At 41.7% G+C, this 27,777-nt stretch overlaps 2 protein-coding genes across 12 annotated transcripts; both read right to left on the bottom strand.

Annotated features, from left to right (window-relative positions):
• Window positions 1-27: 27 nt before the first annotated feature.
• LOC128260960 (acid phosphatase type 7) lies at window positions 28-11,101 on the bottom strand. Of its 3 annotated transcripts, none has more exons than XM_052994338.1 (4): window positions 10,659-11,029; window positions 2,008-2,518; window positions 868-1,429; window positions 28-281 (listed from the first exon to the last, which is right to left on the bottom strand). In XM_052994338.1, the coding sequence occupies exons 1-4, from the start codon at window positions 10,780-10,782 to the stop codon at window positions 138-140; spliced, it is 1,341 nt and encodes a 446-aa protein (XP_052850298.1). In that variant the 5' UTR covers window positions 10,783-11,029; the 3' UTR covers window positions 28-137. The 3 variants fall into 3 exon arrangements, with proteins under 3 accessions (XP_052850298.1, XP_052850297.1, XP_052850296.1); XM_052994337.1 differs by lacking the exons at window positions 28-281; window positions 868-1,429; window positions 2,008-2,518 and adding exons at window positions 3,101-4,022; window positions 4,540-4,883; window positions 5,316-5,479 and having other exon boundaries at window positions 10,659-11,036; XM_052994336.1 differs by lacking the exons at window positions 28-281; window positions 868-1,429; window positions 2,008-2,518 and adding exons at window positions 6,555-7,345; window positions 7,403-7,749; window positions 8,527-8,720 and having other exon boundaries at window positions 10,659-11,101.
• A 253-nt stretch (window positions 11,102-11,354) lies between these two features.
• LOC128260946 (open rectifier potassium channel protein 1) lies at window positions 11,355-27,069 on the bottom strand. Of its 9 annotated transcripts, none has more exons than XM_052994308.1 (8): window positions 26,769-27,069; window positions 26,155-26,696; window positions 20,671-20,830; window positions 16,285-16,583; window positions 15,621-15,872; window positions 15,451-15,554; window positions 14,218-14,290; window positions 11,355-13,910 (listed from the first exon to the last, which is right to left on the bottom strand). In XM_052994308.1, the coding sequence occupies exons 2-8, from the start codon at window positions 26,458-26,460 to the stop codon at window positions 11,748-11,750; spliced, it is 3,357 nt and encodes a 1,118-aa protein (XP_052850268.1). In that variant the 5' UTR covers window positions 26,461-26,696; window positions 26,769-27,069; the 3' UTR covers window positions 11,355-11,747. The 9 variants fall into 9 exon arrangements, with proteins under 9 accessions (XP_052850268.1, XP_052850269.1, XP_052850276.1 ...); XM_052994309.1 differs by lacking the exon at window positions 14,218-14,290 and adding an exon at window positions 15,150-15,297 and having other exon boundaries at window positions 20,671-20,834; window positions 26,769-27,068; XM_052994316.1 differs by lacking the exon at window positions 14,218-14,290 and adding an exon at window positions 15,150-15,297 and having other exon boundaries at window positions 20,667-20,830; window positions 26,769-27,068.
• Window positions 27,070-27,777: the final 708 nt, after the last annotated feature.

Raw genomic sequence — 27,777 nt, 5'->3', positions numbered from 1 at the left:
CAAGATCTAAGCTAGTTGAATTTATTTTTTTTTTTTGCCTTCGATATTTTTTCTAACTTTATTTTTATTAAAAGATGCTATAAAAAAAATCATACAAAAAAAACCTAAGTCACATTTAAGTAGAACGGATTAAAATCTCATTGGGATGGAGGCGGGTAGGAGCCATGCTTGTCCTTGATCACCCAGAAGGAGTCCACGATGGCGCCGTCTTGGTCATCGGACACCTGCTCGAAGTGAAGATGGGTGCCATTGTGTGCCTTCAAGCGGGTGTAGCCATAGTCCTGTGGAAGTAAGAACCTAATTAATATCGTCTAACTCCCAATTAGGCTATACAAATTCCAGCTTAGACAACTGAAGGTTAAGGATGGAATAAAACGGCCTGCAAATCTGCTAAGATTGTCTTAAATTTAAACATTATAATTAATTTCAATTAAATATTAAAAAAAAATGCAAAAGAAATATATACGTAGTTTAGTTAAAGCCAAAATATTGTATAAATACTTAGGCGATTTATGTTTATAACTTAGTTATTTGTGAAGCAAACACTAGTTAAAACTAAAGAATACGCGGATTCACATATGACTTATTTTAGAATCATAATCGAATAGTAACTGTGAAAGTGAAGGCCATATTGGGTCATTTGAAATGATAATTATTTGTTTAAATGATATTGATATTGCCCTATTGATATCAAGAAGTCATGCTTTAGAAATCTGTATTTATATAAGAGTCTCTGGTCGAACACTTGCATATGGTCCTACAAACTTATTTAGTTTTAATATTACATGACTTCTGTGACTAATAGTTTATCTAATCACCAATCTGGGTAGCCAAAGCTATCATGCTTGTGACAGTTGATTGACTTACGTTGCTGTGGAAGGCGTTCCAAGCGGGCAGAGCGTGTGAAAAGGGTTCGCGCTCCTCACTGCAGCCGGCGGAACCGGTGATGATCTGAATGGGTGCCTTGGGATTCGTGTACGGCGCTTCGGCACTGCCATTGTACACCTTGAAGTTGTAAATTGGCCACAGGCGAGTGTAGAAATGCTCGTGCGCAAAGATCTCCACATCGACGCCATGCTTGAAGAACAGATCCTCCAGGCCGAACCACTTCAGCATGGGCAGACCCTGGCGAATGTACGTTTCCAAGTCGGCATTGCAATCGTACTCCTTGTCGTCACTGCAGTACATCGGTCGATGGCCGTACGTAATGATCCACGGTCGCTTGGCACGATTCTCCGGCAGATTGGCCTCGGCCAGGTCGCGTTCCAGCCACTCGAACTGCTTGGTCAGCAGCTTGAATCCATAGCCGAGGAAGTAGTAGACCTCCGTGGAGAAGGAGACGAAGTGCACGGGTCCCAAATTAAAGCTGTACCACAGGCTGTCCGTATCGCCGGGCATGTTGAAACGGGCGCGATAGTTGGAGAAGTTGCTGTGCGACAAAAGGTTAGAAATTTTAAAGAGTTACAAATTTATAACACAACATTTTTTTTTTTTTTAAGATAAATATTTAAATTATACGTCGCTAAAATTTTAAGTCCATTCAAACAAAATTGATAAAGATATTGAAGGAAAAAAAATCAATGAGTGACACTTTTAAACTTTCTTTTTAAAATTTGATAGGCTTATTTAAACCTTAAAATGTAGCTATTAATTGTTTGATTTTTTTTGTTTAAAAAATTATGTTAAAAATTGGAAAAAAACATGTTGATTGTTAAACATAATGTTAAAAATTCATATTTTTATAAATTCTTCGATTAAAGACACGTTTATGGGGTTATTTCACTAAACCTATTGACCTTTTTTTTCGATGATCCAGTGTCTCAACAATTTTGATCACCGATAAAGAGAACTAGAAAAAGGAATTTACAAAGTCACATCTTTTTTTAGCTTAGTTTCTCAAAAATTAAAAATACCAAAAGTTTCCGTACAAAAAAATTCTCGAAAATAGCCAAAATTTTGCCCTGCAACTGGATACCTTAGGTGATACCTTAAGAATTTATTACTCACTACTTCTCCTCGTGATTGCCTGGACAGACCATGTAGGGCACATAGGCAGCCACCGACTCGATTTGGCGCATAAAGGCATCGCCCACGGCCGCATTCGAGGTGTCCATGTCGTAGGCAAAGTCACCCACATGGATGATGGCGTCGTACATGCCGCGCTCCGTGTCCTGCTGAAGGCGACCCATCGACTGGGCATTCTCGTTGCCCATGTCCCCGAAAATGGCCAACGATGGTGACCACTTCTCGCCCGCCGGTGGCGTTTTGAAGCTGAACACCGTCGACCAGCCCAGCGGACTGCCGCAGCTGTACTCGTACCGGGTGTCCGGCTCCAGATCCTTCAGCTCCACATTGTGGATGAACTGGGTGCGAGCCTTCTTTCCGCCGTCCACGAATCGCTGCCAGGTGCCGTTCACCGTGGTCAGCTTGTCGGTGAGATAGTTCCGGCCAAAGTTAACCACCGAGGCATTCGGGGAGCCACGCGTCGACCAGGTCACCACAATGTCACGCAGGTTGTCTATAACGAAATTTACCAACTGGGATTATAACATACAACGAATTTATTCTTAAAATAGCAGGGATCAAAAAGGGTTACATTTTTACATATAAAGATTTTTGGAATGTGTGGTTTTATAACACAGACTTCAAACACATATTTATTTAAACAAATATAGAATGAATTGTTTAAAGACCAAAAATATCATATTAAATATATGTATATTATAAAATGGAATAGAAAAAAGGCACGATAGATACTCCTCTAAAAGAGAAATATATTGAATAAAGAAGACCAGCGATTTATAGGAATCCTGTGCCCAAACTTCCGAGTCTTGAATTCCTAATGAAATAGTTTTTATTGCTTTTATACCTTAAACCACAAAAATCAACATGAACAACCGATAAGTGTTTTTATTATTATTGCGTGATCCTTAAAATTTATGAAAACATAACAATACTTTTTGTTTATGTTAAAGTTCAATTAAATTTGACTACTAAAATTATTTTTCTATCAAATGTCGCAACCCTATTTTAGTTGAAAAGTAAGTCGCCTGTGAAATAAAAAACACAACATTGTCATAATCATTCTCACTCGTCGGTGGTTTATTTGTATATTGCGATTACATTTGGTAAGAGTATGTATAATATAGTCATATGTAATTTTAAAAGATATATGGCGTCCGCTAAGTACTTTTAATACAGGACGGTGTTATTTTGGTCCGCTTACTGCAAATGTGAGAGACGTCATACGTAGTTGTGCCCGATTTGAGTATAAATAAATACTGCAGGAATATATAACACTGAAATTTCAGTTGAGATCCGAGCTGGGAATGGGATCGTATGGGCCATGCTTGTCCTTGATCACCCAGAAGCGATCGATGACCTCGCCCTTCTTGTCATCGGACACCTGCTCGAAGTACAGATGCGTGCGGTTGTGGGCCTTCAGCCGGAGATAGCCAAAGTCCTGGCTGTGAAAGGCGCTCCACGGAGGCATGCGCTTGAAGAACGGCTCCCTGCCCTCGTGGTTGCCGGCAGCCCCCGAAATGATGTGTATGGGGGCACCCGGATTCACATACGGCTCGGCCAGTGATCCGTTTAGCACCGTATAGTTGTACATGGGCCACATGCGCTCGTAGCAGTGCTCGTGGGCCCACAGTTCCACGTCCACGCCGTACTGATAGAAGAGCGGCTCCAGTCCGAAGAAGTCCAGCATGGGCAGTCCCTTGCGCACAATGGTCTCGTGATTGGCACAATCGTCTCCGTTGTCATTGCTGCAGTACATGGGCCGATGGCCGTACGTGATGATCCATGGGCGCTTCTGCCGGTTCTCCGGTTTGTTGGCCTCAATCAAGTCCCGCTCCAGCCAGTCGTACTGCATCACGATCTGCTTGAGCCCGAACTGGGTGAAGTAGTAGACCTCCGTGCTGAAACCGATGAAGTGCACCGGACCCAGGTCAAAGCTATAGAACATGTTATCCGATCCACCCGGCATGCTGAACCGATTTATGTAGTGCGAGAAGTTGCTGTGGGATCGAAGGAGAAAGTCCTAGTATTAGACTAGCTGGTCACCATGCAGAATCGCCGAAGTTCTCTCTTAAATTTGGAACATTGTCTTTGCATTATCAAATATTAGTGAAAATCTAATGTTTAGCGTCAAATATAATTTTATGGGTTATATGACTAATTTTAAAAAGATTAAAAGTTTTAAGGCCTAACGAAAAAATTTTGTTTTGATTAGAATTTTTTTCCCAACTCGAAGTCAAGTTTGGATTTAAGTCTCAAGCAAAGAACTGATCAAGTGCAAAAATTATTAATCAAGTAAATTATAAGTGACTTGCCGTAAAATGGGTTATGTTAATCCCAATAAATATTCAAAAAGTCACGAATAAGAAAATCATGCTTTAGAAATGATTTCTTAAAAAGAATTCTAAAAAATACTTTAAACAAAAAGATTTCAGAAATATTTTCAAATAAAAGACGAATTTCTGGATAATTGTTCCATACCATAAAATGGCGCCCAACGTTTGGTCGGCCACTTACTACTTCTCCTCGTGATTGCCCACGCACACCATATAGGGAACGTAGGCGGCTATGGTCTCCACCTGGCGCATGAACTCATCGCCCACCTCCCCGTTCTGCGAGTCCATGTCGTAGGCGAAGTCTCCCACATGGATGATGGCGTCGTACAGGCCACGTTGCGTTTCACGCTGCAGCGCAGGAAGGGATGCCGCATTGACCACTCCCATGTCCCCGTAGATGGCCAGCGAGGGCGACCAGTCGCCGTGGTCGAAACGCGTCCGGAACCAATAGGTGGCGGACCAGCCCAGCTCACTGCCGCAGTGGTACAGGTAGGTGGTGTTGGGCTTCAGGTGCGACAGCGTCACCTGCGATCGGATAAAGTCAGGTTGGATGTTGAACGTGTCGATTGTGTTCCAAGGAAAGCCTCCTTATGAGTCTCTACCACCGCCTTTTTCTAATATTTCTATATGTTTGCCTTATTGATGATTCATTTTAGTACATAAATTCGCGATACTATTTGTTTGGACATATAAAAAATGGCAACATTGAAATACATATTACTATCAATGCTTGATATTTAATTGATAGAAATATTTACAAAAAAAAGGTAACACATTTAGAATCCGTCAAGAGTCAAAGAAATTATGGATTACTAGTCTGATTTAGTTTTAAACACAACAGTAAAAGTAGTAAAATAAATTATTCAACTGTAATACAGTCATCAGACTAACATCTTGAGGCTAGTGGTCATAGGTTGAGGGGTTTCGATCGGAACTCTTAGTGCGGGATTTACTCACACGATGGATGTATTGGGTGGCCTTTTTGGCTCCGCCGTCCACGAATTTCGTGGGCATCTGCGCCGCCTTTGCCCTTTGCTGCAGTCCATCGATGCCGAACTCGCAGATCGATTCGTTGGTGTTGTCGCGCGTATTCCAGGTGACGACAATATCGAGCACGGTTTCTGCAGGAGCACACTGATTAACATGAGGTTCAACACTTCGAATGTCACGTACTCAGTTCTTGACAAAAAAAAAAAAATCTGAGCCCACAACGATCCAATAAACCAAAATAAATATCGTCAGCAATTAAAAAATGTATTACTGCTGGGACGACATAAACAAAGTATTGCGAAAATTGGTAATCGAAGCACTTTTTCATTGAAACTGAAAGAGTCAACGTTTACTTGTAAGTTCCCCAAAAAGTTGACTATATCTGTCGTACACCATTCAACAAAAATATTTGATAGTTCAAGCCTTTATTGTGAAGATACTAAGTATATAAACAACAATGAGTAAATAGTCGGATTGCCTGGACTATTAATACACCCGGTACTTGGATTTGACGTAGTTTTTGGGAAAGTGAGCGGTGGAAAAGCGATATTTTCATTCACAGAAATATTCCCAAAAACCAAATAATAATATTTATGTTATACGAGCAAAACATAAGATATTTAAAAGAAAAAATTAAAAAATGAGCTTTACCGGCGATATACCTGAGCTTAAATAGCAAATTATAAAATGGCTAAGTCAGTAGTCGACAAGATGTTAAAATTGTACTTTTATGTGTATTTATGCTTTTATGAGAATAATTCTAGTGAAATATATGATTTTTCACTTTTAGAAGTGAGACACTTCTTGTTTTTTTGGCAAAAAAGCCAGGTAACTATACAAAATGGCTAGGTTTGTTTTTAAAAGCCCTAAAACTGCTCAAGTGGCTGATGATATTGACAATATATCTAGACATATATTGACACCCGAGTACCAGTTGTAAAACTCGAAGTTACACACAAAGCAGATAAGAGACTAAGTATAAAATCAAGGTACACTAGCTAGGTGTGCAACTTCAAGATAAATGCACTTAAAAGCGCATGGTTAATGTGTAAATGCTGAGATGGTAAAATTGGCTAAGTAAAAAGTGTAGTTTGTTCCGGGCTGGGGCTGATATATGTTATTGGATAAGGAATGTGCTGCCACGCTTATTGCTACAGTTTGTGATCGAATCAGGTTGAGACGAATTTGCGCTACTAATACTGCCAGTTGCTATTGCTGCGTGTGATGCCTGAAGACTCCTCTAGCTTGGATTGGATTGGTTCGGGTAAGATCATCTCAGTTCGATTGGACGGGCGAATCCTCAATTCTGATAGCTGCCGTGTTTGGATTTCACCAACCAAAAGTCATCGATGATGGCCCCGTCCTGATCGTCCGACACCTGTTCGAAGTGCAGGTGGGTGCGATTGTGGGCCCTGAGCCGCGTGTAACCATAATCCTGGCTATGAAACGCACTCCACTCGGGTATCTTGCCCTTGAAGGGCTCCCGTCCCTCCTTGCAGCCGGCTGATCCGGTGACAATGTGCACAGGGGCACGTGGATCCTCGTAAGGCGATTCCTTCAGCGTTCCATTGCGCACCTCGTAGTCGTAAATGGGCCAGAGTCGCTCGTAGGAGTGCTCGTGCGCCCAGATGGCCACGTCCACGCCGAACTCGTAGAGCAGCGGCTCCAATCCGAACATGTGGACAAAGGGCCAGCCCACCCGGGTGAGGGTCTCCGAGTGGGTGCAGTCGTTGTCGTTCTCGTTGCTGCAATACATGGGCCGGTGGCCGTAGATGATGATCCACGGACGCTTGCTCCGATTCTCTGGCAGATTGGCCTTGGCCAGGTCCTCGCGCAGCCATTCGAACTGAAAGACCAGCGGCTTTAGGCCATAGTTGAGGAAGTAGTAGACCTCCGTGCTGATGCCCACGAAGTGAACGGGTCCCAGGTCGAAGCTGTAGAACAAGTTCTCCGTGCCGCCTGGCATGCTGAAGCGGGCGCGATAGTTCGAGAAGTTGCTGCAACACGAACGATTAGAGCCTGCTCCTGGGAACTACTCTCCTCCTCCTACTCACAACTTTTCCTCATGATTGCCGGGCACCACCATATATGGCAGATAGGCGGCCACCGTCTCGATCTGTCGCATAAACTCATCCCCCACGCGTGCATTGTTCGAGTTCATGTCGTAGGCGAAGTCACCCACATGGATGATGGCATCGTACATGCCGCGCTGCGTCTCCTCCTGCAATCGGGCCAGGGATTGGGCATTCTCGTTGCCCATATCCCCATAGATGGCCAGCGATGGAGACCAGTCGACCGAGGCGGAGGGCACCGTGCGGAACTGGAAGATCGCCGACCAGCCAAAGGCACTGCCGCAATGGTAGGCATACGTGGCGTTCGGCTCCAGATTGCTAAGCGTCACCTAAGCGAAGTAAACTTTGAGTTTCTCTCTCTCGGATCTTCCTAAACCGATTTCGAAGTGGGTCGATTATGTTGTGTTGGTTTTTGGTGTTTTTAAGCATTATACGAGTATGTTTAAACTCACAAAACTAATGTACTATTCCGATTCTCTGTCCAATCTAAGGTTCAATGAACGATTAACCATTTAAGTTTTGTTTTATAGGAAATAAACTGATTAACCTCTAGATTTGCTTGCCAAATAAACAAATATAAAAACGATAACGGCCAGACATACCTACTTAGTATGTTTTATTCCCTCTATCTCTATTTATTGAGCATAATTGTATTGCAGATTTTAATAATATTATTAAAACATTATATTTTGTAAACTCAATAACTTTATCTTTAGACTAACTATTGTCTTACAATTTAGCTAAGAATTAACCTTTTTTGGATTAAATAACTTAAACGTATTTAATTTAAAACAAGCAAAGAAAATGCTTAGATTTACAGGCAAACTGAAATTGATCTGTTGATGTTTTGTATAACAAAAAAAAAAAAAACTTTGGTAAATAAATAAACGTAAGAACTACCTATCAAGTTTATAGAGTTATGTTTTAATTTGAGGAGCATAGTTTCCTAATAGACAAAAATAAATATTGAGCCAAACCTTTGTCTACATCCCTTTCGCATACAAAAAAAAGGGTCCTTCGAGCCGGATATACTGTTTGAAGACCTGAAGAAATCACCATCCCACACTATATCGACCCACTGATTTCGGTTAGGTTTTCTGTCATACCCTGTGGATGAACTGCGTGGCCTGCTTGCGGCCGCCGTCCACGAACTTGGTGGCCGTGCCACTGGCGTGTTGGGTGAGCCTGGCCTGTCCGGCCACAAGCTGACCGTACTCCACCACGCTGGCCGCACTAACTTCCGAATCCGGCGGCAGGCTGCGCGTGGACCAAGTGACGACTATCTCGCTATCGGTGCGTTCTGGTCCAGATCAGAGCGGATATCGGGGAACGAGGGAGCGGAAAAGAAAAACAAACTTGAGCAATTTCGTTGGGCCAAAGATGTGATGCGATTCAAATAAAAGGAAAACAAACAACCGCCCTGTTTCCAATTAGAATTTTAGTCAACTTGGCACAAATGTTGATTGATTTCACCGATCAATCTGTAATGTGATGTTTTTAAAGATTTTCAATCCAAAGGAGATACTTAAATACATTTTTATGTGAGTTTTTCGAATATAAATAATATTAATATTAGTCAAACTGAAAACGATCTGCAGTTTGCACTCTCATCTTACTCATTTAGTTGAATTTGTTTTTACAAAAACAAATGTAATGTGTTATTTCATTTCTCCTAAATTGGTTTTTATTCTGTAAAGGGAGCAGGGTCGGGGATTCATTAACGACCAAATGTTATTGTAGAATACTCTATTTATTATTTGTTTTGCTGCGAAGCTCTTTTGTTTTTGTTTCTTATCGCCTCCCCAGAAAAACTAGAACACAAAGCACACATGACGATCTTCACCCTTATCGGTAATGGGGCCCCACAGGGAGCCAAAGTCTATGACTCGGTTCTGGATTTCAATTTGCTTGCCTTCCGAATGCATTTCAGGGTTTCTATGTACATACGTTTGCCAATGTCCACCTTATCGTACAATATAGCTGCACCAGATAAAGGGGATTAAAGCTATTTTTGGGGGAGTCACCAAAATACGACTTTATTTGTTCGACAATCACATCACATAACGATCAAGTTTAAGGTTAACTCAATCATATATGCATTTAAAAATTTAACTTTTTTTGTAAATAAATTACACAAAAAATATATACAACGTTGTTTATCTTTTTCCCTTTTTATCAGGTTTGTCGAATTTATTCATAATGATCATTTACAAATGATCACAGATAATTGGCCATTAACCAAAACTTATCTGATACTTTTGATCTCAAAATTCTTAATTTAGTCAATTACAAATCTAAAAAATGTATTTACTACACTAATCTTTGTTAATGTAACCAACATCTAATCTTTTATTGGGAAATTCTTGGCTCTTAACAAGCCACACAAATTGTTGTCCTCAGAAACTAGTATTAATGAGTTTTACAATTGTATAGATATATGGAAATGTTAGAAAAGCTGAAGATGCTGAGCAATTTTATAACTGATAATGCACTTGTTTTGGGAATAATGTTCTACTTCCTCTGCTCTACTTCCTTTTTTGGCATTTTCGAAGATAACAAAATAATTAACTTAATGAAAAAAATAAAATAATAATCATAAAATTCTTCAAATTCAATAAATGGGAATTAATTCAGTTTGTTAAATGTTTATAGAATTTAGAAATGCCTATAAAAAGTACAGCTTTGGTAAAATTGTATCGATTTTTAAGCCATTTTTTGTTATTACTATGTTTATAGAAGAAAGTTTCCGATCGAAAATGATAACATAACCATTTGGATTATAAATTGTAAATGCATTTGCAATCATAAGAAAAGATGAGCTGACTCGAAAGCTTGTTAATGCAGGCAGTTAATCTGGGTGGGATCGAGGGGCAAATACTACTGATATCACACGATAAACGCCCCGGCAATTGCGCACTCGTATCGTCGTATTACACAGATATATACGGGGTTTTCATATACTATATAGCAGCATTTCAAATAGAAATGTATGTTTAAAATGTCAATTTTATATTTTTATAAGTAAGTGGTATTTGAACTTGGGCTTGCATGAAGCCCTACGCTTTAACCATCTTATCTGAACAAATGTAGAACTAATGATTCAACATTATTATTATATGGAAATGTGTAATATAATTTATAAAGAAACATTGAACCCACTACCGTGTTTCTTTCGGTGTGGAACATACGAATGCAACTGTACAGGTATTTTACATAACGCCAAAATCGAAGCACTCACCTCCGAAGGCCAGATGCACTTGCTCCGGCTGATAGTGGACGATGTTGACCTCCTCGGTGGACACCTGTGCGAATCCCAGGGCGACCAGAACTGCCAGTTGCAGTGCAAAGTGCAGGCGCTGCATTTTGGCTGATTGTTTTTGTTGTTCCTCGATGGGTCACAAAAGCAATAACATTGCCCAATCACAACTGCGTCGTTGTCAATGTCGTTCACAAACCGATGGGGAATTGATTTGGAAAGCTGCAAACTCGACAAATTCGCTTGCGGGAACAACAAAAATGAGCAAAATATGGAAATATCCAGTACTTTATAGAGCGCAGCAACAAAAACAATCCGGGAACAGTGTGACCTTGGCCGGCAAACTGCAAATACCAGAAATATCGATTGTTCGCAATGCCGCAACTATCGATATGCGGCACTAATTGAGCGCGCGTTTCAAACTCGTTTGTTATCTTTCTACAACGGATTTAGGTTTTTCGGAAACATATAACAAAGCGGGAGATGTTGAAAATAAATTTTGAATAGGTTTCAACTTGTTAAAACCGAGACTGGTTATAAAAATGATTTTACAATGTTTTAATATTTATATTCCTCATCCAAAATATTAGAAATTGTATTGCTATTAGTAAGTTTTATTATTAAACAAGCATGTCACATTTTTTTTTTAAATCTACTAACAACTCAAAAGACGGTCAATACTTTTGCAGATTATCTTTATTGTATAACAGCATGTGAAATGATCGGTGGAAAGGTTACATACGAATCGAGATCCTTTGTCGGTCTCAATTGAATGCTTGAAAGCATGTGAATTGTTTTGTTCATATAAGCTCCTTCTTAGCAACAAACATAGAGCAATACATATATATTCTTCATATAGATTAGGATATGCATACAGATACAGGATAACAATAGAGAGAGATAGTTCTAAAAAATACATAACACTAGGATAACTGGATATTTGTAAATAGATAACGGATAATATTAGCTATAACAACTAAGGGACTTTTGGCAGCCTTATCGACTAAGTGGGTAACAAACCATTGCCCCCTTGGACATGGACATATACGAGTTGGCAATACAGCATATGGATTACGCCTTACTAACTACTTCTCGCCAGTGGATCCGGTGGGGCCACCACCCGATCCCGCTGCTGTGCTGGGCATGCTGCTTTTGCGTTGCGCCTGCGATATCTGCACGATCCTCGAGAGCGGCGAATGGGTGCTGCTGGTGCTGGGCCTTGTGCCGGCGGGCAGTGGCAGCAGCCGTTGGGCGGATGTGCCTCCTGCGGCTCCACCTCCTCCTCCTCCTCCTCCTCCTCCACCTGACTCCTCGATACCAGCTTCCCGCTGTCGAGGCGATTGCACCAGGTGGTGAAGTGGGCGACAGTTCGCGGGCCAGTGGCGATGGACGGAGCGAGAGGCGTCGCTGCAGCGAGGACTGCTCCGACAAGTTGGCACCTGGCGGTGGCGCCTGTCCAGGTGGAATCTGCAGAGCCGTCGGACGAACGCTGAAGCGACGACGGAACTTGCTCTGCCCGGAACTTGGGGCATTCGATGGACCGGAAACGGAAACGGGAACGGCATTTCCAGCACTCGGCTGACTCTGACTCTGACTGTGACCCTGACTTCCTGCTCTTTCGGTATAGCTGGGCGGTGGCTCCAAAAGAGATCTAGCCGCTCCTCCCGTAGGCGATATGCCCACAATGGTGGAGCGACGGGCATACAACCGATTGGCAGCCGCCGCCTGCAAACTTCTCGTCTGATCGCCGGCAAAGAGTGACAGGATGGGTGGCAGCTGCGGCGGATCCAATCCCGCATTGCCCAGCTTGCGCTGCTTCCGGCTACCCTTCCTTGAGGCAGCTCCTCCCTCTGCCGCCGCCTGTTGCTGTTCGTCCAGCACGGCATGGGTGTGGACCACCTCTAGGGCACGGATCAGATCCGCAATTGTGGTCTGCTCCAGCACGTTCATGTCCTTGTCGGAGGTCACCGAGAATATGCTGCTGCGACGCGGGGCCGAGGACGCGGAGACCAACGAGGATGGCGAGGCGGTGGCCGGGAAGAGGCTGCCTCGTCGCGCGGCCACCGCCGCCATGGCCGCCGATCCGGAGCCACTGGTGGCCAGGCTGCCGCGTCGCATCTGCATCTGGGCCAAAGCTTGGGCGGTGGGCGGATACATGCTACCCCGGCGGGCGGATGGCGCCGGATTCTGGGTGTAGATGCTCTCGCGTCGTCGCTTTCCGGCCGCCAGCCTGCGTTGATAGGCTCCTCCCGATCCTGCTCCTGCTCCAGCTCCAGCTCCGCCCAATCCCGATGGCGGCGTGGCCCCATCCTCCAGCTGGAAGCCCAGATTGGTCAGCCCGCCGCTGGCCAAACTGCCATTGGATGCGAAAGGTGGTGGCGGACCACGACCGTTCCGCAGATAGAACTGACTGGAGGCCGCCGTGACCGTGTTGCTGTAGTATTCCAGCGGAGATCGGGCCTGCTGCGAAATGACGCCCTCGGGCACCGACACCACCGACAACTTGCGCTCCAGATCCTGCGACGGCCGCTTCCTCTGGAACGGAAACAGGCGGCGCAGGCCGTCCGGCATGGAGAACTTCTTGACGCGACCGCCCGCTGGCGATGGCTTCTTCAGCTGCTCCTCCAGCGCATCCGGCTCCAGATGGACCATGGTCGAGTTGGCCTGGCCGTTGGACCGCATGTAGCGCTGATTGAAGGCCTCCTGGATCTGCTGGTTGTCGCCGCTCCACGTCCATTCGTTGTGGCTGGAGCGCAGTGGTCGCTCGCTCTGCCAGTGCGGAGCTCCCAGATTGAAATCGGAGCAGGCTCGGGCACGAGGTCGTCGCGGTGTTGTGAACTCGTTCACCGTCGAGAACGACCATTCGCTGGCCAGGATCTGGGAGTCGGAGAAGCCATGATAGCCACCGTACAGGGCCGCATCCTCTTGCTCCGCCGCCGGCGGTGGCTTCACCGTGGCCAGAGCACTGACCACCTTGGCCAGCAGATCGGTGGTCTGGCGGTATGCCTCCGCCGTCTCGAACGTCTTCTCGCGATCCAGTTTGCTCAGCTCCGTGTCGGAGCTGGCGTGCACCATCATGCCGGCATCCCTTTGGGCGGCAGCCAGGTCCGCGCACACGGAGAAGGCCCTCTTCCGGCTGGGAATGGGGGCCGGCTCCATCCGGTACATGCTCAGATCAGGACACGAGGCGGAACGGGGCAGGGTGTAGGCAATATCTAGGTCGGTGTACACGGGCTATATATGTTAATAGGGTATTTCCACAATGTCGGCATTAGTTCGTCGTCAGTTTAGAAATCGTTCGATAATCATAGTCGAAATTATTTAAAATTGAATTAAAAGTTTAGTTTCCAGTTGTCAAGAAGCATTCAAAGTCAATGGAGTGTAGAGTTGTGTTTGATGTTGGACATGTAAAAGAAAATAGTTTGCATTAGTGTTAATATATTTATTTGTGGGTTCTTCTGTCTGTCGATCTGAGCTGGGCTAACACTGTCTATATAAAATATCGAAATCGGTTTGCAATAGTTCTCTAATAATTACTTACTTCTGCTGCTCTTCTTTTTCTGCTCAGTCTTAGCCTTATTCTTCGACCTCTTTCTATTTCTCTTTCCACAAAACTAAAACAGAGAACATCGGCTATTTCAGATTCTGGTATAAGTTTAATAATATTGGCTAATAGGAACAAATGTAAATAAGTGGATACCGCTTAGTCAGACAAGTACAAGGACTAATATTAAACATTGGTACATGGTGTTCCCAAGGGAATTACCTCGGAAAAATAAATGCATTAGGACAAACGATGTTCCCATTTAGGTTAGTTGGCCCTTTAATGGTGCACGTCTAGACAAAAGTGCATATTTACATCAATAATAGATTTTTATGTTCAATATTACAACAACTTTCGAATAAGCCCAGTTAGATCTTATAAATATAACTTTATGTAAATTTCCCAAGTTTTAAATTTCGTTTAATACTGTTATCCTCGCTTTTCAAGTAAAAAATCTTTTGGTTGAAAAAAACGTAAGGGATAGTTTTAAAAAATGTTAGTGTTATTAACGCGGAAAACTTGGATTTAAATATTAGCATAAGTAAAATCCAGTTAGATAGTAAATCAATTTATGTGTATGTAAATATAGTGGCCCTATCTAAAGAACATAGAATCGCGAAAGCGATTCTGGAGTGATAGTTTTCAAATTTGCAGTTTTTGCTTAAAAGTTGCCTTTTAAATTCTATATTTGCTTTGTTTACCGCCAAGGGTTTTTCCAAATTCTTTAAATTTATTGCTATTTGTAACAATGATAACTTGATGTTAGTTTGATTTATATCAAGACTTGTTTAAAAATTCCCAGGTTAATGAAGTTCAAGACAGTTAACTAAATTTAGATTAAATAGTGCTATCTGTAACAGATTTGAGATTTGTAAATATTGAGTGCTAGCCCATTCGTGAGTTTTCCGTGAATGATGAGAGTCGTTTACCTTCACTTTGAGGATGTAGAGCTCGTTGAGCATTCGCCTCAGGTAGCCCACATCCTTGGTGACACCTGTCCAGATGCGGTTTTGAGTGGCCTTCAGATTGGAGGACAACTGCTGCTCCAGATACGCCAACTTCTTGCTCTGCAGACCCCTGTTCATGCCGAATGTCGAATGTTAAATGTGTGTTTTTATATGAAGCCAGAGATACAGAGAAAGACAAATTGGGTTAGGTCATGCAAAAGGACACAAAACGAAAGTCAGCCGAGGACATGCGATGGTTTTTGATGCAGCCCACTTCACTTACCGGGTTATAAAAGTCATGATCATGACCAGGTAGCCCAGGGAGAAGATGAACCACACGATCACGAAGATCTGATAGACCACAAACCAGCCGCCAAACTCACGAGGCTGCAAAGGAATCCCGGCTTAGTGATATGGGCCGGATAACTAGTTCTACGGACTCTAAAAACTCACCTGATTGGGCCCAAAGGTGGGCACAAAGTCACCAAATCCTATCGTGGTCGTGGTCACATAGCTGTAGTACAGCGAGATGGAATAGGGCCAGTCCTCAAAGTAGGTGAACACCCACGAGGGCAGCAACAGAAACAGGGCTATGCCCGGTATCAGGGCAATCACCACCGTGGTAATCAGTCCCAGCTGAGGTGGCACATAGTGCATATCCGTCGACATCTTGTACTTTTTGTATCGCCTGTAAATCGCTTCGAACTGGAAAGGAACAATTTCGATTTTTAAGGTGCAAAAAGTATGGGGTAAAACTCGTTGAAAATAAAACTTATTTACATAAAAATTTAAGAATAGGCTTTAAATATATTATATATTTTATATATCATATTATATGATTTCCAAATATTTAAATTCTCTATCGATTTCAGTTTATGCAGGTAAAACTTATAAGTTAAAACACTTATACTTAGCATAGCCGTGTATTATTACTTATTACTAATACAAACTAGTAAAAAATTTAAATTTAAAATATTAATGGTCGATCTTAGAAAGCCAAAAGATTTGCAAAGTTTTCTGCTTTTCTTTTTAAAAACAAGAGATATGCTTTTCCTATTGCTTTTCCTAAAAATTGTGTCAAAGAAGTAAAAAGATGCTTTTTAAGTAGTCAACTTACCGTACGACCGAAATACTCGCCCAGGCCGGCAAAGAGGATTCCGTTGACGGGGATTCCAATCACCGAGTACACAATCATGATCATCCGTCCGGCGAAGGTGGTTGGCGATATGTTGCCATAGCCCACCGTCGAACAGACGGTGAAGGCGAAAAAGAAGGCGTGGTAGAAGGTCCACGTGTAGGGGGTATCATCATGAGCCGGCGGATTCGTTACGGGCTTTCCACAATAATTCGAAATCCTCTCGAGAATCTCGTTCTGAGTGCTCGCGTTCTTGTCGCCCAGCTCCTCCAGAAGATATTCTGCAGAAATAAATAAGAGAAGTGGATCAGCATAGTGAACTTTCATGCCCGATCGAGCGTGAAATCAAATTAATTTTAACTGCTCCCCATTGTGGTTCACGTGTCCAACCGAATCCGATCCGGATGCAAATGTGCGACCGCCTGCTAACCTTCCGTTTTCCGCTGCAGAACAATGGGCATAAAAGAGGCCGGAATCCGAATGGATTTCCTTTCATAACGGGGAAAACCGTTACGTTTTCAGAGATCACTGATCGTCACTGGCTTAAACCCCAATTTTCCCCGGCGTGCTATATTTTACACATAAACAATTCGATTTCAGCAATTTTGCAAACACAGAAAAATAATGCGATGGTTTTCAGGTGTGACACAGAAATTATCAGAGGCTTAAATTAAAATACTATAAAATTATAGTTCAAATAACAAAAAATCCTCTTATCGTTATTTCTATCGGATACTATTAGACAATCATCTAAACGTTTTTTTTAGTACCCCGAAAAATGTAAACACTATATTCTTCAGTTCCATTATGAGTTATATTTCAAGACGGCATACATGAAGACGACATTCCAAGGGTGGTAACGAATAGTTGGTTTTATTCCAATGTTTCATATAATATTATGGAATTTCAAAACGTAACTGACTTATCAAGGAGCCCTTAATTTTGAATTCCACTTGGAACTAAGTTCACATTTCCTTACCAGATTGGCACGCTTTTGGTTCAATATATTATGCATTATCTGTAATCTGACATATCTCTTGTAAGAGTCTTAATACACTTGAACAATACTGAAAAACTAAATTTAAATTGTCAAAAAACACAAACTGACTAAAGCTATTTGCGTTTTTCTCTGTGAATTGATAGCAATAAACAATCACCATCACGATCATGACCTGACCCAGACGATCTTGTTTCGGTTAATTGAAATGCGCTGGATGAACGACCCCGTCATTCACAATGTGAGATGTTTATCAAGCAAATTAATTGTGATCGTGGCCGGAAAGAACGCTTAAGACGATCTTGTTGTAGGTCAGAAATGTAAAGCTTTGATGGGAATTGACTTCTCGAAATAAATTAATGAAATTCAATCTTAGGGAAGCCTACACAATCAATTGAACGCATTGAGACTGACAGACGAATAAACATAAAATGGCTGTTCTTCAAATTCTGATTTTCTGCTCAGCTTGAAACTTTAGGAAATCTATAAGGACTTATGAAACTATTTATATATATTTTCATTTTTTTTTTTAAGTACAAGCTTATCTATCGATTGTGATATAACAAAATTAATAATAGATGAAATGATTGCACAATCTGAAAATAGCTAGGGATTATCAAGTTTGGTTGTAATCTATTAGTTATTGACGATCCCCGAATGCCTATTCCGTTGTATGACCATTCTATTGAATGGCTATTAGGTTCATTGATTAATCCATCAACTCGAGTGTCTAGCGATTAACTGAGGGGATAGAACTGTTCTAACCAGATCGAATGCTCTCTAGCCACCGGTGATCCTCCAGCTTTCTCTTATCAAAGCCAAAACAAGTACAAACACTTGGCTGCTACGTCAGTTTGAGATGTTCATGACTATCGGCTGTCTAACCTTTATGGCCAAGTTCATTAGACTCGAGTCGAGAACTCTGCTCGGCAATCATTTAATAAACCCTGAGCCTTGTGCAAATGCCAACCAATTTGAGGCCCCTGGGTAATCTTTTAACGAATTGCATAATTCAATAAATGCGTCCGGACTCCGGCGGCAAATGCCCATTCAATCCAACAAAGGGACTTGCAGTGAAGCTGAGTCGCCGGTGTCATCTCTTCTCATCCCTCTGATGTCTGATCTCTGATCACAACGGGACGCAATTGGGGGCAATTCAGAGATTAACAGCCACAACATCAACCGTATAGCACTATATATATCAGCCATATAGTGGGACGAGTGACGGGCACAAGCGGTTACAATTTAATCGCCTTTGTTGGTCCCACTGGGGATCTTGATTGCCGGCAATTTGTTCATAGAAGTCGATCATTATCTCGAATTCTTGTAAGTCCTCTCGACTCGCTGCCTCTCTAGCGGTGGATTTCAGGGCGTTTACTCTGATTATCTCGGTGATTGAGTGCGGGCCGGAAAAGTTTGTGGCAAACAAATTGATAAATTAATTTAATTAAAGCCGACAGCGAGGCTGCAAATCAGCAGGCAGTGCAATCGGAGTGCCCAGTCATCAAACCATCCAAGGTCGAGGTCAGTCATGCATGGCATTTCGAGGATCGTTTGGGACCTTGTTCCCTTTGACCTAAGGTAACATGTTTCGTACCCCATGTATAAATTACCTACCTAGTTATATACATTTTTCATTAACGAGTAAAATAATAAATCATTCCGAAACCCTCTAGTTAATATCCCATTCTATATTTTTGAAATCCCTAATTCTCACGTCCTGTTCTGATGTTTACTCGTGCAGTAAAAATAGATCAGGGATTGAAATATCATTTGGCATGTCTTTGCGAAAATAAAGATCCACGTAGCTTAAATTTGTAATCGCTGTCAGCTAGTAAATTACTTTAGTTCACTTGAACTTGAGCTGTTATACTGTGAGACCGATTGCACTAGATGCACAAATTTGCGTATTATTTGAACTGTATTTAAGAATAGAAGAAGAACCTGTCTTCGAAAAGGTTTTAACAGGGATTTTTAAACCGAAGTAACAATCCCTAAACTTCCGATCACAGACTAATCACTTAGCTGCAAATTCTTATGGGAGATCCCTCTTGGCATTGTCATTTGGCCCGGTCACCTTATCGGGTGTCAATAGCTCTAGCGTAATCTCACCATGTTTGTGGACACCTGAAAGTCATCGGCATTTGGTTGTGGTCATAGCCGATTGTCCAACTATTTTAACCAATTGAAGTGTTTTCTTTTGTTTTCTAACGTTTTCCGAAGTCGGGAGTGATTAAGGTGACTTTGTCCAGTGGCTTTGCCTGCTTACACATGCATACAAATATTGACATGACAAGTGCGGTGTCCAATCGTGGATTTCGAGGCATTAGCTGAGGGCTCAATGGGGCCTAACACATATCCTTCCAAGTGCGCGATTGCTGATCGAACCCTCGACTGTGCGTTACACTTATGCGAGTGACCTACAATCTAAAATTAAGCTTTTTCCTCGGCCCGTGATCGTGTATCGTGAATCGTGTATCAGGTAAGCCTCTGATTCAATCCGTTACGATCCACACACGTCTTGGGTCGATGGTTACTAATTAGAGCGTTTATGGGTTATTTATTTGCATAATTAACACATTTTATGTGCTATTTAAATTCGGATTTATTGCAATTGAAGAGGCATTAAAATAAATACATCTGAGACTGCGGCTCGATTTAGCGTAGATATAATCGCTCTCACACTGTGAGATATATGTGGCTGAATATAGAGGTCGCGTTGTCTATGAGGCAAACAGCCCTGTTGAGTCGTAAACCTCACACTTTCCTCCTACATTTACGCACGTTTTGCCAAAAAATATAAAACCGCTTTATATATGTTAACTTTTGGGTAAGGGGATTTTTAAACCTATTTTTTTTATCTAGTTGGCTTGCTCAAATTGTACTGCTTGAAAATACTGAAACTGAGTTTCCAAAAATACTTTCAAATATAATTATAATTATGCAAATACCCAGTTTCCAATATGTATAATAATTATATGAGTTTTTTTAATTGATTAACATCTAGAAATCCCATTTTCTTCAAGAGCATTTAAAGTTTGCAAAATTCGAGTTCTCATATAGAAATCTTTGCAAACATCATTCTAACGAAAGCGTTTTCTTTTGAGTTCATGGAATTCAAGAGCTTAACTTTAACTAAAATTTTATGTCCGAGACCGCGAGCCATGAGCTGAGGAACCTCAACAAGTGGGTGTCAACGTATCAACCGATCCGACATGGGTCTCGACATTCTAGCGAAGTCGTGGGCGACTATTTAGTTGGGTTCGTGGCGGGATCACATGCCGACCCGCCGTGGATCGATCCGGATCACGCGACTAATTATGACTATCGAAGGTAATTTTTAAAATATTTTTCTTTGGAAGCTCACCCACCGTTGATTGCGATTTGCTCCTTGCGCACCTCGGTGCGCGATATCTTCTCCTCGCCGTGCTCAATGTGGTAATAGATCGCAGCTCCGAACATCAGGTAGGATATGTAGAAGACGAGCAGCAGGATCCATCGATTTGGCGACATGCTCGTCGGGGTGTCGCACTACCTGAAAAAATAGTAGCTAAAGTTTCCAGAGTCCCGGCAAATTTGGTTCGGTTTAGGACGAAGGAATCGGAATGGGATTGGGAATCGCATTCAGTACCGAAATCGATGGCAGATCAGTGTTTTGGGGATTCGGATTCGGTGGGATCGCTCCGCTCTTGTTGTCTGTCGTTATTTATGGTTGTATCGCTGCTAATCGAAGCTTGATTGCGATTGCTCAAGTGCTGGCCAGTCGCTCTAGTTGTTGTCTATATGTGCACGATAGGGGAGAGCAGATACCGGACTACACGGTCTCATGCCCTCCGCTTAAGTTACGGGTCTTATGCGTTTCTTGGTAACATTCATTCATGGTATTAGGCATATTAAGGCATTCCCTAACTCATATTTTTCAATTAACAGTGACTTTTATTGGTAAATATGTTTTTTAAAGAAAGTAATAGCTAAAGAAATGCAAGTACCTACATATATTTTTGTTATCGAAGGTGCATTTTCTAATAAAATCTGTACAAAATATTTTTTTATAGGGTTTTTTGTATAGTCTCTTGCGAATTTAGAAGAAACCCCCTTTGTTTGGCTTACTGTTGCTTTAGACTTTTTCGATCTATCGGTTGAGGTTTTTATGTCTAAAATAAAGTAAGACCCATATGACCATACCCCCTACCGATCAATCCCCTCTTTTGATTTTAGAAGGTTAATTCTTTTCTAACTGATTCTTGTTCAACCAAATATACAATTACAAACATTCTATTAATTCAAAAGTGTTTCGTCTAAAAGGAAGTTCAATATTGTTGACAATACCAACTATCTTTTCATAATGTTGATTTGAGTTATTTTAAAATATAAATGGAAGTTCAATATTGTTGACAATACTCCCTAACTCTTACTTTGTTGACTTGAGTTATTTTAAAATCTATTTTTGGTAAACCTACTCGTATCCCCAATCGGGTAAAGAGCACCACACCTTTCGGTGTGTTTGGTTTATTCTTGTGCGAATTTCCTTTGCAAAAAGCACGCGCTCTTCAATCAAATGCGGTCTCCTTCGCCGGCGATCGTCATCGCTGGAGTAGTCCGCTGAGGAGTTTGCCAAAGCTTCGACGGCGTCGTCATCGCTCCGGCTTACATCTATTGACACTTCTAATCATATCGCCGGGCGGACCAGGGCATTACCGCTAATTTTCCACGATTTCTCGCGGTGCAAAGTAGTCCGCTAACGATTAGCGACCACCGCAGACGTTGCCCTCCCAGCAGTCCAAAAACGTATACCCCCTACCCCATTTCCCGGTCGCGTCTTGGGACTCTTATCTGCAAAATATAGTGTGTGTGTGTGTGCGACCGTCTGGGGATCAGGGGGCCAGGGTTAAGGGGGCTGCTGTGGGTGTCAACCGACTCGCAATGTACCGCACTTGGCTGCCAATTAGCGATCGCGAATGCAAAACACAACAAGTTGACAAGCCCCAGTTCCAAAAACAAAACTCTGATCAGGTGTCAAACGTTTGGCGAGAAATGTAGTCATTAGCTAATGATTAGAGTTCTTGCCACACCATAAAGATAAACTGTGCGGAGTTTTAGTCACCCCTTGGTAATACTTAATGTCTATAATGAAAGCCCTTGATTATATATCGCTTAGGCAGTAAATTAAATTCATGTACAATGGCTAAAGATCTTACAAAATCATGAAGCATTAGTCAGTCAACTGATTGGTTGCTAATGGACTATTGATGGTGAAAGTTCCTATAATATCATCATAAAGATAAACGTTTAGGGGTGCTTAAGTCATCGGTCCTGCAGATTTGTGGTTCTTACAATATCATAAAGATAAAGTTGGCTGCATGGTCGGTCGCCCTAATGAGTTCATGTTGGGGTAGTTCGTGTGGACTTTACGCGCGTGGAATCCCCCGCCAATTCACGTGAATCGACTAATTCTCTTCAGTTGGCTGCGGAACCAGCACGGTTCTATTTTCAACGCCACTTTCCTATCGCATCGTATCGGTAAAGTCTTCTCATTACACGCTTGATTACATTGGGACAATTCGAATTGTTTATTCCCGTTGTTCAAGTCAAGTGATCGCTGATAACGATTCTCCGGAGCTTTGGTTCTGCAACAGCTTTAATTATTATTATCGTTCTTACTGTATAATTTCTATTAAATTATCTATGGAGTAGTCTTGTTTTTTCCATCCATTTTGCACTTTTTTTTGGGGGGGGGGGGGGGGGGGCATAGCCCCTATAGCAACTACAACAACTAATACGACCACAACAACGACTACAATAATTTGTTAACAATAAAAAAATCGTCTAGTGGGCGCGTTCCTCGAGCACTGACTGGCTGGCGATGACGCCGTTCAATGGAAGTCTTTTCATTTATTGTGTTTCCTTTTTTATGTATTTATTTATTCCGAACAAACATTTCGATGACGCTGTGTGTTGCCAAACGATCTTTTTAACGCTTTTTTTGGGCTTGCCCCCTGGAATTCTTTTCGAGTGGAAATTTCTACCAAAAAAGTTTGCGGAAATTACTAATTATCAGGGCAATAATGCTGGCAAAATCAGTAAAGTTGAATCGTCATTTAGGAAGTTTTGAATTTAAGGATTTATAATTGTATGTTTACAATAAAAAATAGGAGCACACAGATCGAACGTTCAATGATCAATATTAATTTTGATGAGAAAAGAAAATAGTCTCAAGACCCAAGTGGTTTCCTTAAACTTTTAACAGATCTGTGAAAATTTCGCGGCCACCCACGCCCCACACCCATCGTAAACCCATAAAATGGACCCACTCTTTATCAAGCCGAACCCAAAGTCGAACCCAAATCACAAATGACAACAACAGCAATAACTACAACAACGATAAACATTCGATGATCATGTAAATGAATTAAGTCAATGTTTGACGTCAAGTGGAGTAGACAACAGAACATTTAATATGGCAATAAAAGCGTTTACTAATTGATAACCCAACGGCTCCAGTTCATGGAGATTGGGGGCGTTTGGGAAAATCTCCGAGGGATCACTGGATGATCAGCACGATCGGCACGATCAGTTGATCTGCACGTGCATCCCAATGGAGCTGACCCCAGAGATCCGTGTTACGTGCAGAATTGGGGGGGGGGGGGGAAACTTGGCTCTTATACACTCGCCGTAGATATGTACGTACGTACGTATGTATGTATATTATGTGGAACAAAATTAATAAATAACAAAATATTTACATATACCAACGCTAAATAGTCGTATAATCAATAATAAATAGCAGCAACTGCAAAATGAACACGTTTAGTAAATAATCGCAAAAGTCGTCAAGCGTCAAAAGCCGTGCTTTTTTTTTTATTCGTCGGAAGGCGGTCGAAATGGATGACGAAAATCTCAGGGGGGAAAATAAGGAACAAGAATAGCAGGCATTGTGCCCCGAAGAGCCGGAATCTAAAAAATCTGGGTGGAAATACCAGGCGGGCCAACGGTTTACTGATGAGGCTATTGGGTGCTAATGATGACATTGTTTTACAAGCCGGGGCGGCAAGATGATTAATTGAATTGCGATCTATCAATGTCTCGTTTCCTCCGTCAGACTCGTCATCGTCTTGTGCTTTAGTTGCTGCTTCTGGTTTTCCTTCTTGTGATAAGACTACCTCAGAGCCCAGAGTTATACACGACAATTAATGACTACAGTTAAACTTAAATTACAAAAAAAAAAAAAAACGGGCTAAAACTATTTTAGGAAATAAGATTTAAGCTTGTTTCAAAATATTCAAAACTAATGCACAAGCACCTTTTAACATTTCTTTTTCACAAATAATTTAAGAAACTTTAATACCATTAATGGTTGAATATTTAAAACTGTGTTGAGATTACATGCTGTTGACCGTAAAATAATATTTTATAATTGTAACATACATAGTTGCATTTTTTGCAGTCCAACTCTTTAAACCTGATAAATGACTTGACTTTAGTTATGTAAAGTTGTACCTTTAACATAATAATTTCAAATTTTAAATTTTAACAACCTTATTTTTTTAAAATCATGATGTAGTGTTGTCATACATAGGCTTTAAATAAACACAGAGTTCCTTAACGCTCTGCATTAATGGAGGTTCCACTGTAAGTCTGTCAGTCACATGTATTGATGATTGGATGGTATCCACCACCCGCTAACTGAGTTACCAACTTAGTGATTGACGAACTGAGGGGATCAATTGTTGGGCCATATTTGCTTATAACCAAATGCCCAATGATGGATGAAGTTGGCCAATAAGCCTAGTGCAATCGCAAGACTTCTTGAGCCCTCTGCCAATAAACTGATCGATAACAGGCTGACTAGCTAACGGTATGTTCGGTGCGTGTGTAAGTGATCGTTTTGCATATGGCAACAACAGTTAAGCAAACACTCTTGCACAGTGAAACAATTTCGTTAATTAAATGCATTCATACTACAGATACAGTAAGAAGGTGCGGCACAAATTGATTTACCGGATTATGCACAAGCACTCGAAAAAAAACTCTATCGAAGTTGCCATCTGTCTTTACATTTTGGTTAAATATATTTTAAAACTCAGGAATACATTAAATTTTGTTTACTTAACATAAGGTTATTTCTCGAAAAAAAAAATCTTTGAAAATATTAATAAAAAGAAATTGTAAAAGAAAAAAAACTGTGTGGTTTATTGTATTTTTTTTTTTTTTTTGCCAAAAACAATGCCTGTGTGATTAAGCGTCGAGGAAAGGACTCTATGGGTAAACTTGTACAAGGGTTTTACAAGTTTATTTTTCAAATCGTAGGGGGTTTATGAATGAATTGGGAGCCTTTCGGGTTTCAAAATATTTTCTTCTGTTTCTCCTAGGAGGTTAGCTTTTATCCCTAGTGTATTCAGCCATATAGACAGCGCGTCTGAAGTGGAGCGCACATGCGAATCTGAATCTGATCGTCCAGATTGGACCCAGAGGAACTCTAACCTGTGCACTACGTAATCGTTTCGATTCCGGGGCGTGCAATTCCCTGTCCGGCCGTCGAATCGCCCTCGTACTTTCTTCGTGGCCCACTCAGATAACACCGTACAAATACAAGGTGACCACGAAAACAACACCAGAAAATAATGACAACAACATGGATCGGAGGGGATGGCGATAATGTCTGCACTTCAGTGATCCACGTCTGTTGTTGACAAGTGCACTGATTTTAAATTCATTTTTTTTTTTCGCAAATAAACAAATTTTTGCACCACCGAAATCCTTCTTGTTCTGCTCCACTGATTTGATCCTTTCGTTTCGTTTCGTTTCACTATTCCGATCCTTTTCTCTTGTTTTTGGTTCACTCTCAGGATACCCACGATCAAAAATGGATGAAAAAAAAAACACTCAGGAGAACTTTTAGCGTTCGTTAAGTTCTTTGTTTGTTGTTGGACGGTTGGACAGGTGGAAAAGAAAAAAATCGCGAAATACTGGAAGGAAAGACTGTGCGATCGCGTCGCAGGACCGTTACCGTTAAGCGGCGCACGCTGAATTGAAGCGCTGCCAGCAGTCGGTTGACACTTTTTGTTAACGGTGACGGCGGCGGTGACGTCGCTCCGTCGCTTCTCGATTCGCGATTCCCGTAACCGTTCTGATTTAAATGGATCGCTACGCTCCAAGCTCATGTCTGTTTCCAGTCTCTGCCGGCGTCGGCGCCGCGGCCGACGTCGCTGCCCGCTAACCGCTATTTCTGTTTATTTTTCGCCTTCCCGTCGTTTTCGGCAATTTCCAGCTTAAGGCCGAGCTTAAGCCTTCCTTCTCTTCCCGATTTTCCAGATGAGTACCGTTATCCCAGAGAAAGAGTGAGAGAAAGTGGAAGGAGCGCTTTTGCCAAGCGAATGACATGCAAATTTATCAAAACCTAAAAAAAAACCGGAGCGTTAAAGCCCAGAACTGCTTGGTTATCGAACGCGGTATTAAGTAATTGTCCCACCTCCTTAAACTGCCCACCGATGGTTTTATTTGTGTGGTATACACACACCTGTGTAGTACGTGTGATCTGTAATCCAGTGCTCACTTACTTTGAGCTCTTCGCTCTTCACGGGCTCCAAAAAAAATAAGACAGGCCAAACTCACTCAAGAAATGTGAGAATGTGAGTGGGTCTTGTGCGCGGGTGGGGGGATCCCCGCCCCCTTGCGCTCCACCTCGCATCCCTGCACTAAATAAACTAAACTAAACTAAATCAAGTCGAAACGACGAACGGCGAACGGCAACTACGAAATTCGCCAGCACAGTTCAGCCCAACCAACGCCCCCCCAACAATAACACCCCCACCTCCCACCTCCGATCGTCGCAAAAAAGAGAGATACTATGTAGTAACCAACGGAATACGGGGCAGCACAGTGGAACAAATCGCCATCAGGAAGGTTACACTGATATTTATGGAGTTCCCCAGCTTCTTCATAGAGTTCAGATCTAAACTTGGTTTTGCAAAGAAAAAAAAAACGGTATTTCGATTTATTTTTTTCGAAAAAAACCTCCATTCAAAAATGTTCTTAGTAAGAAATAAGTTTACAATTACTTTTACGTTATTTTAATCTTTCCTTAAAATATATTTTTTAATTTTAACTGGTATCTGTCGAGCATTGTTCTGACTCTTCGGTTCACAGAAGTCTAAAATGTATCTTGAATAAATAAGTCAAAGAATCGCCAAAAATTAAGATAAGAAATTATTATAAAACCAATCAATCCCACTTTAATTATACAAATCGAAAAGCTTCTAGTAGTCTTGATCTAATCAACAAATTTATGAATCACATAATATTTCAGTAAATTTCCAAGCCATTAAAAAAACCCTGAACAATTTTAATACATGTTTTCGATAAACTATAAAATTTCGTCGCAACATGCCCATTTCACTTACGTCAAAAAATCGCCCCATAACTATTTTTATCTGTCTTAACAGAGTTGGACTTATTCAGTAATTCTTGCTATATGCAAT

The sequence above is a fragment of the Drosophila gunungcola genome (genome assembly GCF_025200985.1).
Source record: "Drosophila gunungcola strain Sukarami chromosome X unlocalized genomic scaffold, Dgunungcola_SK_2 000046F, whole genome shotgun sequence".
NCBI lineage: Eukaryota > Metazoa > Arthropoda > Insecta > Diptera > Drosophilidae > Drosophila > Drosophila gunungcola.
Note: the sequence above shows the minus strand (reverse complement) of the source record. Positions and strands in the feature narration are given on the sequence as shown.